This window comes from Cyprinus carpio, chromosome A16 (genome assembly GCF_018340385.1).
Source record: "Cyprinus carpio isolate SPL01 chromosome A16, ASM1834038v1, whole genome shotgun sequence".
NCBI lineage: Eukaryota > Metazoa > Chordata > Actinopteri > Cypriniformes > Cyprinidae > Cyprinus > Cyprinus carpio.
In genome coordinates this window covers 19,093,817-19,115,079 of record NC_056587.1, presented here as the reverse complement: position 1 = coordinate 19,115,079, position 21,263 = coordinate 19,093,817, and the positions used below count along the sequence as shown (strand labels likewise).

At 34.1% G+C, this 21,263-nt stretch overlaps 1 protein-coding gene across 1 annotated transcript in view; it reads right to left on the bottom strand.

Moving 5' to 3' along the window:
- Positions 1–1,885: 1,885 nt before the first annotated feature.
- syngap1b (synaptic Ras GTPase activating protein 1b) overlaps positions 1,886–21,263 on the bottom strand; it is a 110,289-nt gene continuing 90,911 nt past the window's right edge. The window contains 3 exon segments of the mRNA XM_042773145.1: positions 1,886–6,733; positions 15,627–15,699; positions 19,909–20,120. Coding sequence (XP_042629079.1) covers positions 6,455–6,733; positions 15,627–15,699; positions 19,909–20,120 — 564 coding nt within the window. The 3' untranslated portion in view covers positions 1,886–6,454.

Here is a 21,263-nt window from a genome sequence, read left to right as displayed (position 1 = left end):
ATTGTGATAGGCTTGCTGAACTTTTGTAATTTTCTTTTCTTTTCTTGTGGTTAAAACCTACTTTCCAGTTTAGGAATTGTATATTGTCATGCATTTGTAACGTGTTTTGTTCTTTAAGGTATCTTTTCTCACCACTGTAAATCAATTGATCAACCAGAGATAAATCACTGTATATTTCATGTATTCCGGGCCGGTGCTAGGCAGAGAAGGCAATTGGCTTTGAGGAGAGGCCTCTGTAATCATAACTACTAGGCTCATTGTTCATTTAATATTGTTTAATTGTCATTTACCTGCAATTAAACCAATAATGTTGTCGTTTTAAATTGGCCCCGCCTTCTCAATGTTTGCTGTGACGAACACATCCTTCAGCTAGCAAAATAGCTACATAAGTAATAGCAAAGAAGTCTGTATTCAAAGTCAAAAAGCAAATTCAGTAGAACATTTTTTAATGTGTGTATCTTCTAAATTCTGATGATGATAACAATACTGTTCCAACATAACACCTCATTTTAGTTTCAACTAAATAAAAAAAAACAACTAATAGTAATCTCTTTCACTATATAGTGCATATTTAAGGTAACAATGCAATACATAATTTAATATTATTAATATTAATAATTTGACAATATATGTAGTCAATAAATGAGAAAAATCCTGCCCATACCCAGCTAGGGGGAAATAATGATAAAAGCACTGATGTTCACTTACTGAAGTGGTATTCAGGAACTGTGAATAAATTACTAAACAGATTACTGCATAATAATTATAATATCATGGCTATAATAACATCCCCAACAAAGAAAAAAGAGATTACCGTTTGATTAATATGTACATACAGTACAGGTCAAAAGTTTGGACACATTACTGCTTTTAATGTTTTTGAAAGAAGTCTCTTATGCTCATCAAGCCTGCATTTATTTGATCAAAAATATGGAAAAACAGTCATATTCAGCTAGGATGTGTTAATTTTATAAAAAAAAAAGTTATAGTAAAGACATATTGTTATTATATTATATATATTACATATTGTTGATAAGTCAGCATATTAGAATGATTTCTGAAGGATCATGTGAGACTGAAGACTGGAGTAATGATGCTGAAAATTCAGCTTTGCATCACAGAAATAGATTATATTTTAAAGTATACAAAATAGAAAGAAATTATTTTGACTTGATGAGCATAAGAGACTTTCACAAACATTAAAAATAGTTTCCAAACTTTTTACCATGAGTAAAAGTATGCAACATTTCAAATTAAATGTTGTATTAATAAAACAACTAGGAATCATATTTGTTTCATGTGCTTTTTATTGGGGGGGGGGGGGGGGGGGGGCTTGGGGAATTATTCTCAACGTTGCATCCAAGTTAAGGCAAAGACAGTTTTAAAAAAAAATATGTTAATTGCATGTTTATGCTGATTTTTTTTCTTTTTTTTTCTGTTTATGCAGGCATTAAGCAGCTACAGATTTCAGAGTACTGTAGATGCAGCCACAAGCTTTTTAAAATAGTCATTTCAATTTAATATGTTCTCAGATTAGCAGATGGACCATCAGGCATCACCCGCCAGCTGCATTTTTAACATGTTTGACAAGACACAGCAATACTGAAATCACAAGCCTCCGTCTTGTTTCATTCTAATTATCTTCTACTTTAGTTGAAGGTATTAATAAAGGTGGATTTTCTTCAGTTGTGTTGTAGAACCTGGGAGTGGCGTCAATTATATCAACTGAAACAGCCACAACTTTATTTTTTCAGACAGACAGACAGACAGACAGATAGAACGAAAAATAGAATGATAGATAGATAGATAGATAGATAGATAGATAGATAGATAGATAGATAGATAGATAGATAGATAGATAAAACATCATTCTCAGTATCGTAAATGAATTCAATAAGAATTTATTTCTTTATTCATCTGTTTAATTGATTTAATTTCTATAATTAGCCCACCCGAAAAATATAAATTCCGATTTATTCATAAAGAAATGAAAGTCTTTAACAGTATTGAATAAACTAAAGAATGATGAAATGATAACAGCAGTCATTATATTATTACAATAATAATCATAATTCAATAACCAGAATATCAACATTCATAACAAATCCAAAAACATCGGCAAAACACTCTGACATACCACTCTTTCTATTAATATATACAAAAAGAAATAAAATTCCCAAGTGTCTGCCCTTTTCAAAAATGGAAATTTAGGGGCGGGGCTTATGGCTTGTCAAGAAAGATGACTGTGATTGGCTTATGGCTGACATAGACCAACTGAAGTTTATTAAAAAGAGGCACATCATGGGAACTCCATTAATTTACAGGGGACAAAGAAGCGATTACTTGCATGGAAGAGTTGCTAGGCAAGTAATGAGGGAATAAAGCATCAGGCCATACAAAAGATCAGCAGAGTAAAATGGGGACGTCTTCTCACGAGATCGACCTTCTACAGCGATCCTAAAAAACCTCATCTGACGCACGGCATCGCATTGAGATTGAAAGCAAGTGGCGATGCAAAACTGCAAAGATTAGCAGGTGACTCATGTCTGGAAAAGTTGATATTTGCAAACATACAGTAGGTATTAAGCTTATATATTTATGTACAAGCATTGCTTGGTCACCCAGACTCTGTTACAAAACACCTCAATCAGTGAGAAAATGAGTGCAACTTTAGACCGGCAAAGCGTGTGGCGGACTCACGGTGATGCATTGTAAGTTTCAGACTGCGTACAATCAGCCTGAGCGAAAAGTGCTTCGAATAACTCTGCCGACGAGTCGCCAATGTGAGTTTTCATTCCCACAAAGTTCTGATCTGCTTTTTCTTTTTCCACATATTGAGAAAAAGGGAAATCGGTGTAAAAGAACACATTCTGTACACTGCATATACAAACATATCTTATGTACAAAATACATGTATATGTATATATATATATATATTTATATTATATATAACCATCCATACATCCAGTATATACACAAAGACTGTACACACACTGTATATACACACAGTCACCCACAACATTATTTCGACCTGCATGATCTCTCAACATTTATATTTTTGTCTAGTGGTTTAAAAAGGAAGCAGAGAAATGTCCGTGTTGCCCGGCAATGGCATCCAAACAAGGAAATAAAGTTCAATTTAAAACAGCAACTTGGCTTCGCAAAACTACCCACAATCCTACAAACGTGCGACTGCCAAATTTCTAAATAAGAGGATTCCACATCCAAACGGTATCGTCCATGAAATCAAGAACTCCACAGCAAAATGAAAGAGAATTAAAAAGTAAAAGAATCCATCTTTCTTTCACATACAAAGAGTCTGCGAGGATCCAAGATGTAGCAAAGTGCGGGGAGGGGGAGCAGGTAAAATAACAGGTTGTCGATTTTTCTTTGCAAAGAGATTGTCACATAAATTTACGGATCAAAAGTTCTTGTCTCACATTACCAGCATGTAAATACGTGATCTCATCTGGGTGAGGTCCAGTCAAGAAGTAGAAAACCACCAGGAAACAAAAGTTCGGATATTTCCAGCCTCTTATCAAATCTGCTGAAGGACAAATCAGCGTCTCTTGAGGAAAAAAAAAATGGCTGTGCATATTCAGTTTCCCCAAAATAAAAGACATGATTGAGACACAGGCAGGTATGACAGGCAGAGCTAATGTGGCATATGAAGATCATAATGAGGAGTAGAGGACTGTTCAATATCCTACACGAAGTTAGTAAAGAACCTAAAAAACAGCACCTTTGAGATTGATCTGATCCTCAGAACCTCTCCAGCTCTCTCAGTGAACCACTGCGCTGCATGCGATGTCATCTCTCTGACATCTGACAGACGTTAAGCATCCCAAACGGTCATCATATCGAATTATACCAGAGAGAGGGCACATCAGAGGAAGGGAACCTATATTTTTTCTTTGGATCGGCTCTGGCGCAGAGTCAAAGCCTCAGTTTCTCCTCTGTCAACCAACCGAATCGCGAGACAGCGCCCTGGAATTAAAACCTGGCCAACCTGAAGAATGTCCAAGGTGAGGCCTCCAGTTAGGTTCCAGATTGTCCTCCACGAAGCTTTGTGATTGGCTGGAGATGCAGGGAAAAGAGGAGGTGCTTGATGAGCCGCTGACCAATCACTGCTACTAATCTCAGAGAAGAAATGGACTAACTACCAAAACAGGCAACTTAAAATGAGTATTTATTTATTTATTTTTTCTATCCAGTTTGCGTTAAACTGTGAGGCAATTGAATGTTTACCTGAGTCATTCGATTCTACGTCTGAGGTATATTCATGTCATGGCACATTTTTTCAGCTGATAACCCTGTTATCCCACTTTTTCTCAACCGCTTTTGGGACATAAACAAAATCGCCTGTTTATTATTACTAAATGGAGTAGAAGTCACTTAAAAATAGCCCTCGAAGCTCTTAAAAGCTAAAAAGGCAATCAGTCCATTCTCCTCTCTAGTGCCTTCCCAATCTATATAAATATTACAGTACAGCTCAGTGTTTTTATTGTGCAGTTACGACTTAAATCTCCTCGCTCTCATCTAGGCCTGCTGTATTGGTGTAGCTGTTACAACTTGTATCAGGTTACAATGCAACAACAAGGCAATCAACAATGAATTGAGTTACAAATGAATGACTTGTATCAGCGAAGCCATGAGAATGTCTTGAGTCTGTAGAAACATGACAATGAACTGATTAATCGTAAAGCAAACAATAAAACAACTTGTAGTGAGCGATGAGGAATACAATCAGTACCAGATGGCAGCGATACTCAAATGAGGAATTATAGCTAGCAATATTTCTGTACAGTACATAAGATCTGATTATTTTACAAACCAAGTCTGTTATCTAACAAGATCTTTCCTAAAATTACCATTCAACGCTACCAAAAATTACTTTAGAAATGCTTGAGCAACTTTAAAGTCAACATAAAAACAAAATGGACCCATGGTTAACTTTTGTAGCATAGCTCTAACAGTAGGTCATGGGTTCGACTCCCTCCCAGAGAATGTGTGAACTGATAAAATGTAAACCTTGAATGCAATAAAAAATGCTTTCCATCTGCCAAATGCATAAATGTAAATGTACTGATTATTTGGTGCGAGTCGTCTACTTTTTCAATGTACATTCTTAGTCGTCTTATTGATGATTATTTGGTGCATGCTATTCTATATAAAAACAGGGCTGTTTTCATAATCTTTTAACAAAGACAAGTTGCACCACCTTTTGAAACAACTTTCTTTTCAGAAAACATCACAAATCGGTTTTGTTTTTAGCTACCAGACTCCATTCTAGTATATAAAACCATTTTTTTTTTACAATCCAATGAATTTAATAATAGTTAAAATAAAGTCAATTCTTGCCATTTTACTCCAAAACGTAACATTATGGAGGGAAAATTGGTTGCTTTCATGTTAACTTTCATGCTGACTTTAAACGGTCTTTTAAGACAAAACACAAAAAAATGTTTCTGTATAAAAAACACCTTACATCCACAACTGCATTCTGGCCTAGCATCTTGTTTTAGTAAAAAGACAAAAAGTTTTTGCCCTGACAGAGATCACTTCGCGCTCATCTCCTGTTGCAGACACACACTGAACGAAAGTGAAAGTCAAAATCAGCTCGTAAGGAGATAAATGGGAGGACAAAGACACATATGAACAAAATGGGAGGCGGTGATGTGACACAGAGCAATGCTTTGAGAATCCATAGCACCAGTTAAATACACATAGGTTCTGAGATTGAGAAGAGAAAACATTGCACAAGTTCAGTCTAGTGAGGCAATTCAAAGACCACAAGCACTTTCCAGACATTGTCCACAAAAAAACCCACAGCCATGGTGGTATCCCAAAGCTGGAAATTTTCAGCATTACATTGAGGCAGAAGAACACATCAATCTGTCCTAAGTGAGCAATCTGGAGAAGAGAGCGGCGTTTGCACAAACATTTCTGTAATTCTGCTGTCGTTATTCTTGTGTTCATTTAAAAACCCTGTCAGGAGATACAGAAAGGCACTAGGGAAGCCAGACGACATGACAAAATCCTCAAGACAAAGCTGGCATGTGTGTTCGTGAGTCAAATTTCGATCTCTATACACTTTGAAACATACGTATAGTTTGTTTGCCCACCGGTCCTGGGGTCATTCCCAGCTTCTTGGGATTTTTTTTACACAATATAAGGGAGCTCAGTCAAAAAAACCTGGAACCTGAACCAAGTGCTTTCCAATGGTTTGGATGACCTATGGTGGCAGAGGTACTGTATGTGCAAGGGGCTTTTAAATTTGATCCAAAGAAAATGTGATTTTGGAATAACATATCGGATCCAATGGAGAGCCCTTTTGATTTAGATGGTGCAAGTAATGGTGTGTTCCACCTCCCACTTGTCCTCAGTCTAATGCACAAAATAAAACATCCGCTGAAGCTTCATCCTTAAAGATGGGAATTTTTCTTCGGAATTCCTAAAAATTCTCTTGGATTTGGTCAGCGTTATTATTGATCTGCTCCCCCTCCAAACTTGCCCTCGATGCCGTTGCTGATTTTTGTTTGCTGGAGAACTCTCTGTTGGCTGGATGGGAATGAGGAGGGGAGGCTAACGGGAAGGACAAGATTCCGTTCAGGGGGGATCGGGTGGAGGATTTGTCCAATTGGGAGACTCCCACAACGCCAGAAGCGCTGGTCAATTCTCCTCCAAAACTCACACCGGGGTCTGGTGAACCCAAGGCGGAAAGCTGCTTTTCCTAGCAAGACAGAGAGAGGGAGGAAAGGGGAGGAGAAGAGAGAGAGCAGGTGGAGTGGAGGAGGGATGGAAAAGGGATGAAGATTCCGCAAAAAATCAGCAAATGTAATGTAAAACAGAGAAGTTCCCATGGCAAGAAGATCGATAGAAAATAACAGAACAGGAAGATCAAAGCAAATGGAGGTCACAGGTTCAGAGTGAGAGGGAGAAAGAGAGATTTGAGGTGACGAGGGATTGGAAGAGCAGTAAAGGAGGAATAAAACAGGAGCATGAGTCGCACAGCAGAGGAATGAAAAATACCCAGAGAATCGCTCGGGGAAAGAGGGATAGACACAAAGAAAAGGAAGAGAGAGGGATGAGGAGGGAATTACAAATCTGCTGTTGATGCTCTTGTGAGGTTGCACTGCAGAAGGCCAGAGTGGTTGTCAAACACAGAACGTTTCAAGCCCTGGTTATTGGATTATCTTTGGTAAATATCCTCAAAATGTGATAAATAAGAAGAGCACTATTCATTGAGGTTAATTTTGCATTAAGGGGTCATATCATAAATCATTTTTCGCTAATTCATTTTTTGTCTACTTTTTTTATACCAAAAATATGTTTAATTTATAATTTATTGATTCATATTCATATTCATAATTTATGTTTCTTGAGCACCAAATCAGCATATCAGAATGATTTCTGAAGGATCATGTGACAAAAGACTGGAGTAATGAATGCGAGAATTCAGCTTTTCATTACATGTAAAATATATTAAATGTATTATTTATTTGGCTATTTTAAATTGTAATTGCAAATTGTAAGTGAGCATAAGAAACTTCTTTCAAAAACATCTTGCCAACCCTAACTTTTGAATGGTAACATAATTAGCAAAAATAAAATGGAGGGATTTTTTAACATATTAATACAACTGGAAAATGCATTCCACGGCAATTGCATTAACATGTTCACATTCCCACCTGTCAGTCATTACATCAAGGTGTAACTCAATCTGATTGCTCATGATATGACCCCTTTAAAAGAACAGTTAAAGAGACTTCTACTAAGCATGCAAGCATGCAACTGATGCAACAGTGTGATCAACTGTAAAGAACACAGGAAGTGAGAATGAATCTTTATGTGAAATATAAGTGCTTTTAGTTCTGCTGTCACAAGCATATCTTAACTGTTGTGACAGTTTGTATTTGCAACATGTGCTTGGCAGTGTTATTCCAGCCCAAAGGGCTCGAGAGAAAAAAACATGCCTTGTTTAATTTTGTAAAAATAAGAACTACAAGCTCTTAGCTGAGTTAATTCTCATTTAAAACAGCTTGAAAATAAACTTGATTCTGTCATCAATACAAATGAAAGACAACAAACAGAGTTGTACAACGAATCACGTTGCTACCTATCTACTATCTTACAAATCTTTTTTATCAAATTTGTATTATATTGCATGATTATTTATAAAATCTTGATATTTCATATCAAAATTCACTTGTCTAAATCAAAACAGTGTCAATTCCACTATTTAGAATTTCAGGGAGTTTTCACACTCAATTCGGCTCAACCACAGTGACTACAATTCACTTTGTAAACGTGGTATAGCGTCATTAACGTATCTACCACCAGAGTACTAACGGCAAGTAACTAGATAAGTATTTCCAAGTTGAAATCGGGAAAATGAAGGTGTTGTTCACATCGTTTTTATAAGCCTTTCAGGACCATACCGTTTCATGTGCTCCGGTTGTTAATTAAGCAGTGTCACATGAGCAAGAGTGTTGTTTTTCCAGACAAGCATCTATGAGTATGAGTAACTTACGTTTTAGGGACTATATTAACAGATATTTGTCTATTTTGCACTGCCAATGAAAACAGTTCCAAACAAATCTGCGTCTCCAAGCAGTCGATTTAATTCCTGAATGATTCAGTGTTTTTGAACGAATCATGAGTGAATGATTTAACGAATCATGAGTGTATCGAGTACTAGTTCATACCTGAATGAATTACGGTACATTCACACGGGGTGTCGGCGTTGACACTTGATGGAGGGTTGTTTCTGAAGCTTGGTGCTGACGTGACTGTCATAGTGACAACAGCCAATCACATTAGTTTTCTGGTGTTGCATGAACGCCATTGGCTAGCGTCTGCACCAGTGTATTTGCATAAGGTGATCTGATTGGCTGATTGGGTTGGTTCTTGAAAAGTTGTAAAGTTTTCAACTTCTGCCGTGAGCAACAGACCCAACGCGATTGCAATGGACTCACAATTCATTTCAGCAACACTTGACATCACTCCATTCAAAGTAAACAGGAGGTGTTGACGCCGACCCCCCGTGTGACTAGGGCATTAGTGTTTTTGAACGAATCGTTTGAGAGATGATTCAGTGAGTCAATCATATGTTCTGTACTTGTTTTTAACAACTCAGTTGAAAATTATTCACAGAAAATAGAGTCACTTGTCACATTCTGATGTAATTATATGTAACATGCAGAAAGAGTCACACTGAAAAGAATTCCAGATGATATATAATTTTCTATATTCTTAAAGGGATAGTTCACCTTAAGCTGCTGGTCCCCATTGACTTGCATAGTTAAAAAAAAAAAATGTATACTATGGAAGTCAATGGGAACCATCGACTGAAGGTGAACTATCCCCTTAATCAGTTTATATGTATACATCTAATTATTTTGTAATCAACTTAATAATTTATAAATTTAAATATGTATAAAATATTTTGGCTAATACATTATCAGCTCTTATTCACAAATAGTGGAGACACTGTTTGTTCTTTAGCTCTTATCCTCTAATCTTACCTACAGAGTCGCAGTGCAGTGCCAAAAGCTGCCTCAGCTCATTTTATATCTAAATCATGTTCAGTGTGTTTTTCATCATGATCAGTCCTTTTCAGTGAAGTCTGCATTGGGGTGGAAACATTGCAATAAATCAACCTAAGGTTAAACCTGAGGCTAATGCATCAGAAATTCAACAAAACAACATGACAACAACATGTGCACTTAACATTTGTTGCTAATATGTTTCCCATTCTAAATATACTCACCTGTGTTTGACTTCATTTTTACCAGAATTATGAGTGAAGGGCTCAACTTTAATGGGTTCTACGTTTTTAACACCAAGGAATTTGCTTTGGTTCCAGACTGTTACATTAGCGAAGTGGCTAGCTTTGCTAACATAAGCCAGTCTGACTCCGTTTTGGTGCAATTTGTTTCTCTTCTCAATCAGAACCTAGTATTTGAGAATGAATATGGATTTAGAGTTGGGCAACGGAGGTTTGGATCTAGCTGCAACACTAAACAGAAAGACAAGTGATGACGACAACAGGAGCAAAGTGTGCATCTCTGTCAGAACTGCAATTCACATAACGGTCACTTTCGTCTGGAACCATTGCTTTTCTTTGGGTGGTCAAATCAAAGTCCCGGTTGAATTGGTATGTCAAATAATTTAGGTTCAAAAGAATGGGTTAAGATGTTCTGATGTGTTTCTACAGCTCTTTAGGACCCAGAAACCTTATAAAACCATCATCTGTAGCGAACAAAATCACAAATACATTGAGCAGCACCACATACATCCACCTTTTTACCTCACATGAGCGTTGCATGTCTTCATTTACCCAAAAGAAACAGTGCATAAAATGAGTTATTAACACAACCATGAACATTGCATGTCTATGCAACAAACTAGCGAAACAGCTACACGCCACTCCTAAATCACCAACAGTGCTCTAATGTTTGCAAATGTAGTATGGACACATACTAAGTACAGTCACAGTCGTCCAGGATCTCATGCACACTGATAACCCACCCCTGACCCCCGCCAGGGTGGCACGGAGAAAGATACGGCGATTTCCCAGAATTCATCATCATCGGTTTCAGAGTGCAATGGTGATGATGTCGATAGAATGGACATGGTGATGAGAAGTCCTGCGCCTTGCACTGAGCCATATGCCCTGTGTACTTCTACATAGTGTCAGATTATGCCAGAATTATGAGATTTTGCATGGATGTGAAGTGAAGCCTCCTGCAAAACAATCAAACAAACAACCCCCTCCACCCCCCTAAAAAAAAAAAAAAAAAAAAAAAAACAGCATCTCTTTGATATAAGACATGGCAGCAAAATGATTTTCAGGATACTCAGCATTTGATAATCACTCATCAAAATGGTATCATTATTAAATTTATCATTTTTACTTAGTTTTTAATGGACTTTTTGCTTCAGTGGGTGAATGAAAAACTAGCTAATGCATTATGTTCTATGAAAAAGGTAATCACAGTGTGTTACTTTTTAAGGGATAATGCAGTTACATTGAGCTGTTTTTCCCCAGATATTAATCACCAAATACCAAACAGAATTTTTTTTTTTTTTTTTTTCTTCAAATGTGTTGAGAGGTTCAGAATTATCCTAAGTTTATGTGGAATGTCACATTTACTTAAGATAATTTCAGATGAACAAGAAACACTGGATTGAGACAGAGCTGTGGGAGATCATTTGCTAGAATGTCTCACTTTACATCAGCAGAACTGATTTGTCAGCATGTTTTTATTATGTTACCTTGACAAACAATTTGACAAACAAAATCTGACAAACTTCTATCTATCTATCTATCTATCTATCTATCTATCTATCTATCTATCTATCTATCTATCTATCTATCTATCTATCTATCTATCTATCTATCTATCTATCTATCTATCTATCTATCTATCTATCTATCTATTCTTTATCTATCTATCTATCTATCTATCTATCTATCTATCTATCTATCTCTTTCTTTCTTCTCTTTCTTTTTCTTTCTTTCTTTCTTTCTTTCTTTTTATCTGTAATGGTCTATCTATCTATCTATCTATCTATCTATCTATCTATCATATCTATCTATCTATCTATCTATCTATCTATCTATCTATCTATCTATCTATCTATCTATCTATCTATCTATCTATCTATCTATCTATCTGTCTTCCATTGACTCTTTCTTTCTTTCTTTCTTTCTTTCTTTCTTTCTTTCTTTTTATCTGTAATGGTCTATCTATCTATCTATCTATCTATCTATCTATCTATCTATCTATCTATCTATCTATCTATCTATCTATCTATACTGGGCTTTCTTGCTCTTTTTGTTTATTTTTTTTTTTTTTCTTTTTATTTTGCAAACTTTCTTTCTTTTTCTTTTTCCTTTTCTTTCTCTATTATCTATCTATCTATCTATCTATCTATCTATCTATCTATCTATCTATCTATCTATCTATCTATCTATCTATCTATCTATAATGGTCTTTCTTTCTTTCTTTTTTCTTTCTTTCTATTGATCTGTGTCTATCTATCTATCTATCTATCTATCTATCTATCTATCTATCTATCTATCTATCTATCTATCTATCTATCTATCTATCTATCTATCTATCTATCCATCCGTCTGTATGAATCTTCAAATCTCTCATAACATAAACTAAGGATTTTTTTTCTTCAGATTTGAACAAGGCAACATTTATTCTTGTTTAATTAACTCTGACTGGGAAGTACAGGTGCATATGACTTTGTGTAGGCGAGGTGTAGTGTGTGTAGACGAGTCCAGTGTACATACAGTGGATGTGGGAGGAGACAGGGGTGGAGTGGGCGGGTCACAGTCAGGTGAGTCGTTACCTGTGCATTCGCAGTGGGACGGGCGCAAGGTGGGGCTGCACTAGGATGGACTGCCGCCTCCCCTAAGAGAAATCACCGTATCTCATCAACACACGACAGGAGAAGAGGAGAGGAGAGAATCGTGTGTATGTGAGGGTGTGAGCCTGTCCAACAACCCCAGCAGGCAAAGGGAGTGTGTGTCTGTCATTTGGATTGGCATGCATGTGGAAATACGCACGCACGCACTCACACAAAAACACATACAAATTTCCAGACGAACATTTAAATGTCCATCAAAATACACACAAACCTCACCACATAAGTAAAGGGAAAACAAAATCTGTGCCGAAGCTCTCAGTGCCATGTTGGTCATCATAATGATTTTGCAGCCAACATGCAGCTACAAGCTAAACAAAACTCTTCTCAACAAATACAACAGAATAATTCTTCAGCTGTCACAAACCAAATAATCTGTGAACAGGGACATGTTACTGGCTCAATGCACCTGACATAATAAAGTGGCGGGGAAAAACGGCAGAACAAAAACAAACAGACAGCTTGTGAATGTCTGCCAAGCACATGAGCAAACACAGAACTGACAGAGACGCATCATTAAAAACTACGGGACAGTTCAAAACCAGCCGACTTACAAACACAAACTTCTCTCTTGATGAAATCAGAGTGGCTTTGGAAGAGAATATAATCAGTTTTAATGCAGAATGATTTTTTATTTTTATTTTTTTTAAAAGAAGGCTGCATTTATTTAATCAAAACTACTAAAAAAGTAATACTATGAAATATTATTATAATTTTAAATAACTTTTTTCTATTTGAATATATTTTGAAATGTAATTTATTCCTGTGATGCAAATTTGAATTTTCAGCATCATTACTCCAGTCTTTAGTGTCACATGATTAATCAGAAAAAAATGTTGTCAACATTGATAATAATAAGAATCATTATTAATAACTGTGCATTAGTAATAAGTGATAACCTAAGGTAATGGCTTCGGAAAGTTCAAAGATAAATTATATTTAATATATTAAAATGATATTCTATAATATAGTTTTTATTATATATTTTATAATATTTTTATAATATATAGCATATAATATAATATAACTTTATAATATATTAAATATTTTCAAATAGAAAACATTAGTAAAAATATTTTACAATATTACAGTTTTTACTGTATCTTTGATCAAATAAATGCAGCCTTGGTAAGCATTAGAGACTCCTTTCAAAAACATAAAAAAAAAAATTAAATTATTTTTAACTTTTGACCGGCAGTGAAAAAAATATTGTGTTAAAATTATGTTTATTATTAACTGAATAGATACAAATATGTACCTGTACAAATATGAAATGAATAGCTTTCTTTTTTTTTACTTTAGTAAGTAAATTAATAATGTTAAATTATTTAATATATTAAATATGAAATGCATTTATATGAAGTGCATCATGATAAAGGATGTTATAAGGCCCAGACAGAATCTTTTTTTTTTCTTCTTCTCACATTTTGGCAATCTAAATGGGTTAAATAGATGTTAAAAAGATGTTCCCTTCCGGAACCCTGCAGTTTGGCCTCTTCCAAACATCTTCTGATGGCCACCTGAGCTTCATCTACAGAGCTGCTTTCTTTCACACGCTAATTGTATTCTGCAGGAGAATCTGTGCTGACAGCGCTGAACGTCTGTCTGCGGTTCTGTCCACTCAGCAGCTTTCCTGATGCCTCAGTTATACGTGCAGCAGCTCACTCGTTTTATCTTATCTTATCTTGTCAGGAACAAGTTGATTGATTTTCTTCCTTTCAAAGTCAAATCGGAAGTCTATTTAGATCCAACTGGAGCGTTTGTTTAGAGCGGTCAAGTGACGTGTGAGAATTTGGTGTTTGTTGAAACATACAGCGATGCACCATTTATGAGAAATCAAAGCATAAAAAAGAAGTGTAAAAAGAAGGATGACGCATGGAAAGAAACATGAAGCATTTGACGTCCCTACAGGAGCTACCGGAGTTTAATGCTTAACTAAATATCTCTCCACTCGAGGTAAAGCAACACTGAGCAAATGCTTCAAAAATGCATAACGTATTGAAGTACTTTTTTGAACTATCCCATTGGAAAGATTTCTATAATATCTAAATTGTTTCTCCTAGACAGCAATAAGAATAAATGGAGAGCAAAAGGAGACTTTGGCCTGAGAAAAAGACCCTAACAGTGTCTCAAACTGTGTTCAGATTTGCCAAGATATCAAATCTGCAATCAAATCTCAGATATTTCTGTATGAACTCAAACATTTTGCATCAAGAGCAAACGATCTGAGCTATGTTACATGGATTTTACAGCTTTATATTCTTTCTTTTTGATAACAGATTTCTCATTGGTTACTTCTAATGTGAAATACAGTACTGTACCATTCAAAAGTTTTGGGTTAGTTTTTTCTGAAAGAAATTAATTCTTTTATTCAGCAAGGATGCATTAAATTGATCAAAAGTGCCAGTAAATACATCTATTAATGCTGTTGTTTTGAACTTTATATTCATCAAAGAATAATTAAAAATGTTTAAAAATATTAAACAGCATTATTGTTTTCAACGTTTATAATAATAAGAAATAGTTTAGTAAGCACCAGATCAGCATATTAGAGTGATTTCTGAAGGATCATGTGACACTGAAGACTGGCGTAATGATGCTGAAAATTCAGTTTTGCATCACAGGATTAAATTGCATTTTAATATATATATGCAAATAGAAAACTGTTATTTTAAATTGTAATAATATTTTATAAATTTACTGTTTTTACTGTATTTTAAAAAAAAATCCTACAAAGGCCAAAATTAAGCAGACATTGGTGGTCAAAAGTTTTGGGCTTATTTATTTATTTATTTATTTATTTATTGTTCTACAAGTATAAGTAAGTAAGTTAAAAGTATGCTTTCATAATAGAATGCATTCTTATATCAAAAAATATAATGTAAAAATACAATGGAAAAGTTGAAAAGGTGTAACATCTGAGCAAAAAAAAAAAAAAAAAAAAAAAGTTTCCTCTGGGATAGTTCAGCTTTAGCATCAGAATTCAGTGCTACTCTTCCTCAAGTGGATCAAATCTATGATCTGTGTGTTCTGACCTACAAATCATCATACATCAGTGATGGAAATCAGTCATCTAGCGTTTTGACAGGCAGAGCAAATGAGCAAAGGCATTCCGACATGAACGTAGACAGACAAACAACGGACAGAGCAGTGCAGGAGAGATCCAGAATAAGAAGACAGACCTGGTCTGCGAACATCCGGGGTTTGTGCTCAGGCATCACCCCTACCCTCAGCTCGTCTTCCACAGCCATGAGCTTCACAGAAAACAAGAAAGCGAAGGAGAAAGAAAGGACAAGAAATAGAAAGACATTATTAGTTACAAATCACACAGACATTATTGAGAAAATAAGTGTTAATCTGCCACAAATTTCATCTATAAAAGCTTTGATTGTGGTATAAACTGTAGTAGTTTGGTCCAATCTGAAAAGCATACTGTGAGAAATTACATCAAAAATATGTGTCATTATGTCATATAATGACATATTTCCATCATCCCATGGGAATAAGTGAGCTGATAAATGAAAATGGGCCACGTTGTACGGCTTCTAACGACGCCTGCCGCTCTTACTGGCAGCTTATTTCAGCAATTACACGCCATTGAAGTGGCCGCCAGTGCACATCAAAATGACGTTCAGCTTCATACACAAAACAGGAATGTTTTCATATCTCCACATGAACATTTCCTCTCTGGAAATCACATCTGATACTGTTTTTAGGCACAAGCGGCAGCAGAACAAACCACTTTAATAGGCCCAAAACTGGTGTGATTATCAAGTGAACTACGGTTTTCTAAGGAAAGATGTGTTTTGTGATGTCTGGTATGATATATGTTGACAAGACAGTATGACTACATGATAGGATGATTGACAATTGAATATGAATTTGATCTGATATTGTTTTGATGTATACTGATATGAAATAGTCATGAATTGAACATTTATTTATTGCAGAATGACTTATTGTAGACTTTAGCACAAGTAAATAATGAATTCCACAGTTTAGGTTTAAAAACAAATGTGATTGGATAGTTTATTCCATTGATAAATGTACATATATGCTTGTACAAAATTGAAATGCAAAAGTAATAAAAAAACAACAACAAAAACAAAGACAAGGTTAGTGCTTCAGTACTGCTAAAAAAGACAGAAGCATATTTATTTCAAGTCCGCTCACGTCTGTCACAACGACGTGATTTTTTTTATTAACAAAGGTCAGACAAAGGGTCATGGGGTCAGACACATTTCACAAGCAGAGGTCAGAAGGGTCACGAGAAGCAATCATTAATAAATTTTCATTGTGCTGTTTAACATTGCTACAGTATCAAGGCATATTTATTGCACACAGTTTGGCTACAAGAATTAAATATATATCATCTCATATACAGAATATATATTATCTATGCTCTATATTTCTTAAGAAATAGCTTTTAAAATAATTTAAAAGGAAGCAATGACTTTGTTATTGGTTTCTAACAGTATAGAATGTTTAATACACTCATTTTTATACATCAATATCTGAAAGGCTAACAATGAAAGACTTAAAAAAGTTTTTTTCCCCCCCAAGTACAAACATTCCATGTTCTTCTAAATTATTATTTATATCAACATCACATTACAAAAGAGATTTTATAAGAATTCATTCCAGTCCTAAATTGATCCAGTATTTATGTTTCTTGATCTATAATTCATATCTCTATGTTTATTTCACAAACAGCACCACACTAAATAAGATATTTATTTCACAGTGTGCCTGTATCACAACTCACTTACCTCATGTTTAATATTTGATACTGCATCTTCTTGACATTGCACATGAATCATAATACCGAAACATACCGAACACAACACTGATTTGTTGTGTTAATATTTATCTATGAAGATGAAAACAAATCCAGGTCAGATTTCACCTCAAAAAATAAAAAAATAAAAAAATAAATAAAAATAAAAGAAAAAGAGAAAGAAAAAATTATATTTGCATATAAAAAAGGAAGCTTATTTTGCATTTTGCACTTTGATGTCTTTTTTTTACACTCATGTAATGAAATCAGCATCAATTTAAAGCAGCACAACAATTCTTATGATATACAAATAATTTAATTTAAGTTTTATATGTATATATATATATATATATATATATATATATATTCATAATAAAAAATATATTAAATGATTAAAACATTAAATGAATATGTATATAATTGTATTTGTTTCGCTGACTTAAATTAATAATTAGCTTTTTATTTTGAAGTGAAACATGACCTTTACCAGGTTTTGTGAGATTCAGCCATAAATTTCAATATTAGAAATCATATACGAGGCTTGTGTTTGAATATAAGCAAACACAAGCCTGTTTCTGGAAATATCTGTTTTTATTGCATATATCAAAATGAATGGTCTTGACACTGAAACTGATATTTCTGCAAGGCCCGAACAACTGAAAGCCAAATGTGATGAGGAGCGGTGGACACATGAGAGCGCTGTTCTTGTGATAGCACATAGAGATATGGAGAACATGAACATCTGAGATATGATCTCTCCTGATGTGTAAGACACTTCCAGCACACAGTGAAGAGAGAAGTGCAGCAGAGAACTTGAGCGGGCAGTTCAGGAAGAGAGGATTCTGGGTACTTTCAAGATGTTCTGCTACAATTATTGATGGTTGTTTGGAAGCGAAATCGCCAGCACCGTTTCTATCTTCAAGATAAACAGGTAGAAGCCAAATAAAGGCTGTTCAAAAACATTATTGTTGCAGATACGCTGAAATAATTTACACTACCTCATCTCATTCTTAAACCTGTACTATTTATTTATATTTCATATGACAACTTTTCCTTTTGTGTTCCACTGAAATATTAATATACAGGTTTGGAATGAGGAGGGTGAACAAATAATCACAGAATTTTGTTTAATGGATGAACGATCGTTGAAAGAGCTTTTGCGATTTCTCTTTCTGAACAAGTTATTTAAACATTAGCAATTCATAAAGCAATTTTCTTTTCAGCTCAAGCACAGTCTGTCCATGTCAAGTTGTTTCCGCAGACACCACCACACTTAAAATAATAAATATATACTGTACTGCAAACATACGACTGCCTCCATTACAAACACATCCTGTTCATCCTGAGATCATTCCAGTATTGCACTACTACACGTCAAGGAAGGAAGAGACTTGATGATTTATATTTTTATGCCCTTTTGGGAGTAAGAACCAGGTGTCCCTTCACCATCTGAGTGTCTTGACTCCATGTCTTCATCCCTAGAATTGGATTGAAACAGCAATATTCTCTGTGACACAAAATATGTGGTAAGTGCTGCATTACAGTAAGTTACACCATCATTTCATCAACTAGTGGGTGGGGTGATGTCATTTATAACAGTGAACAAAATATTGGAAGATGGGTCTCTGTAGATTCACAAAGCTGAAAAGAATCCAAATAACACAGTAATAAAAATGATGAAATGAAACAAAATAAAACAACAACAGGAAGGAAATGAACCCAGTTGGCATTTACAAGACCGAGATGTCCATGTTAAACTAGTATGACAGTGGCTCAGTTTGACATAATTGGCAGTCCCTCTAGAAATCCCCTTATAAAATATATAAAACATATACACACTGACCTTAAAAAGTATTTGGACATCTGGATCATTCTAAAAATGTCTGAATATGAAACGAAATATCAAATAATATAGTTTATCTACAAATAAAAAACATTTTAAAAATTAGTTAATTAAAATGTAAATTAAAATAATATATATTTTTTTTTATAAAATGTAATAACTTTTAATAAAAAAATAATTAAAATGTAAATTAATACTTTTATTCAGCAAGGATGAATTAAACTGATCAAAAGTGACAGTAAAAAAAGAAAATATATATATATATTTATCATGGTTTCCACAAAAATATGAAGCAGCGCAACTGTTTTCATCCGAGCAGCAAATCAGCATATTAGAAGGATTTCTGAAAATTCAGCTTTGCATCACAGAAATAAATTACATTTTAAGATATATTCAAATAGAAAATAGTTATTTTAAGTTTTAATAATATTTCACATTATTACAGCTTTTACTGTATTTTTGACCATAAGAGTCTTCTTTCAAAAACATTAAAACTTTTGAGTGTACAGTATATAATGCACTTTTGAGTGTATTACAGTAGTGTATATAGTGTTTTATCACTTGTCATGAAATGCTTTGCTTATTTTATTTTATTTTTTTAATTAATGCCAATTTATTTGACATTTTGATCTTGTTTTCTAATGAAATGACATTTAGACATTTTTAAGTTTGGTTTAAATATACAAACACTTTTTCAGGCCACTATTTCTAAACAGCATTACTGTACATAAGGGGTCTTTGTCAGATGAATTTAGAAGGAAACAAAGTAATTACACAGTGAGCGTGATCACATGACCACCGCTCAATATTTCTCCTGCCTCTGTTTTTTTTTTTTATATATTACCTGTCAATAATTCCTTTAATTTGGTTGTCTTTCTCCATCTGCTGCTGTCTCAGTCTCCTCTCGCTGTCCTCCAGTCGGCTCTGATACTGCAGCAGGATTTTATTGGTCTGCTGCTCCTGAGTTAACAGCCTCCTCTCGTACTCCTCCAGCTTGCGGTGTGACATCATCAGACGCTCCTTCAAAGAGTTGATCTCCTCCTCGTATTCACGCACCTGCGTCCAGAGAAGAGATGAAGACAGCAGGCATGTTATCAGAGCAGATGTTACCCTCATCTTGATGGCTTTGTTGAGACAGTAAGGTAAAAGGGAGGTGAGTGAGTAACTAAAAGTGTCAAAAAGTTTAAAAAGTATCAAATTACATTCAAAACAAAAATTACTGAAACTTAAAATTGATTACTAAATGAAAGTAAAAATCTAAATGTATTAGAAGTGTTCAAACATGAAATAATTGTTTAAAAATTATAATTAACAAGATATTATCCATTAAAAGGCTTTAATAAATTGTAAAACTGCTATTAAAATCTGCAAAAAAAAAGAAAAAGAAAAAGAAAAAATAGTTATGTGTATGTTCTGTGTATTAAAAGTTAAAAAAGTAAAAATTTAAAGTTTTAATTAAAAGTAAAAACAATTAAAATAAATAAAAAATAAAAGTATCAAAAATTGTTAAAAAATGAAAATTATAATTAAACAAGATATTATCCATTAAATGGTTTAAATAAACTTTTAAAATATTATTAAAATCTGCAAAACAAAGTATTCAAAGTCTTAAAAAGTATTAAAAGCACATACAAGTATTAGATAAAATTATAAAATGATAAAATTATAGTTATAAAATTAAAATTAAATAAAAAAATATTATTTAAAAATAAAATAAAGGCAAAATAATAAAATAAAATTATTAAAAAATTGAATAAGTTGTGAAAACTACAAGTAACAAGATATTATCTATTAAATGTATTTAATAAACTCTCAAAATATTAATAAGATAATATTAATATTAATTAATATGCAAAAATATAAAATAAAATGTTGAGACAGTAAGGTAATAAAATACTCCTAGCGTACAGCTTTGGTGAGAGATTAGCTAAAAGTGGCGGCACTGCAAAAATTCTGGGATCATTTACTTAATCTTACTCTAAAACACTTTCTTTCATCTGTGAAATTTTAAAGGGGAATGATATTCTTCAAAAATTCAACTTTTGTGAGAAATAAAGACTAAGAGTAAATAATGACTGTTTTCATATTTTTGTAGCTCAGCCGTTTTGGAAACAGTGTTTTTTTTTTTGTTTTTTGTTTTTCAGTAATGAGCAACTTTTAGATTTTGGCCAAAATTCGGCAGCTAAGCAAGTATGATTC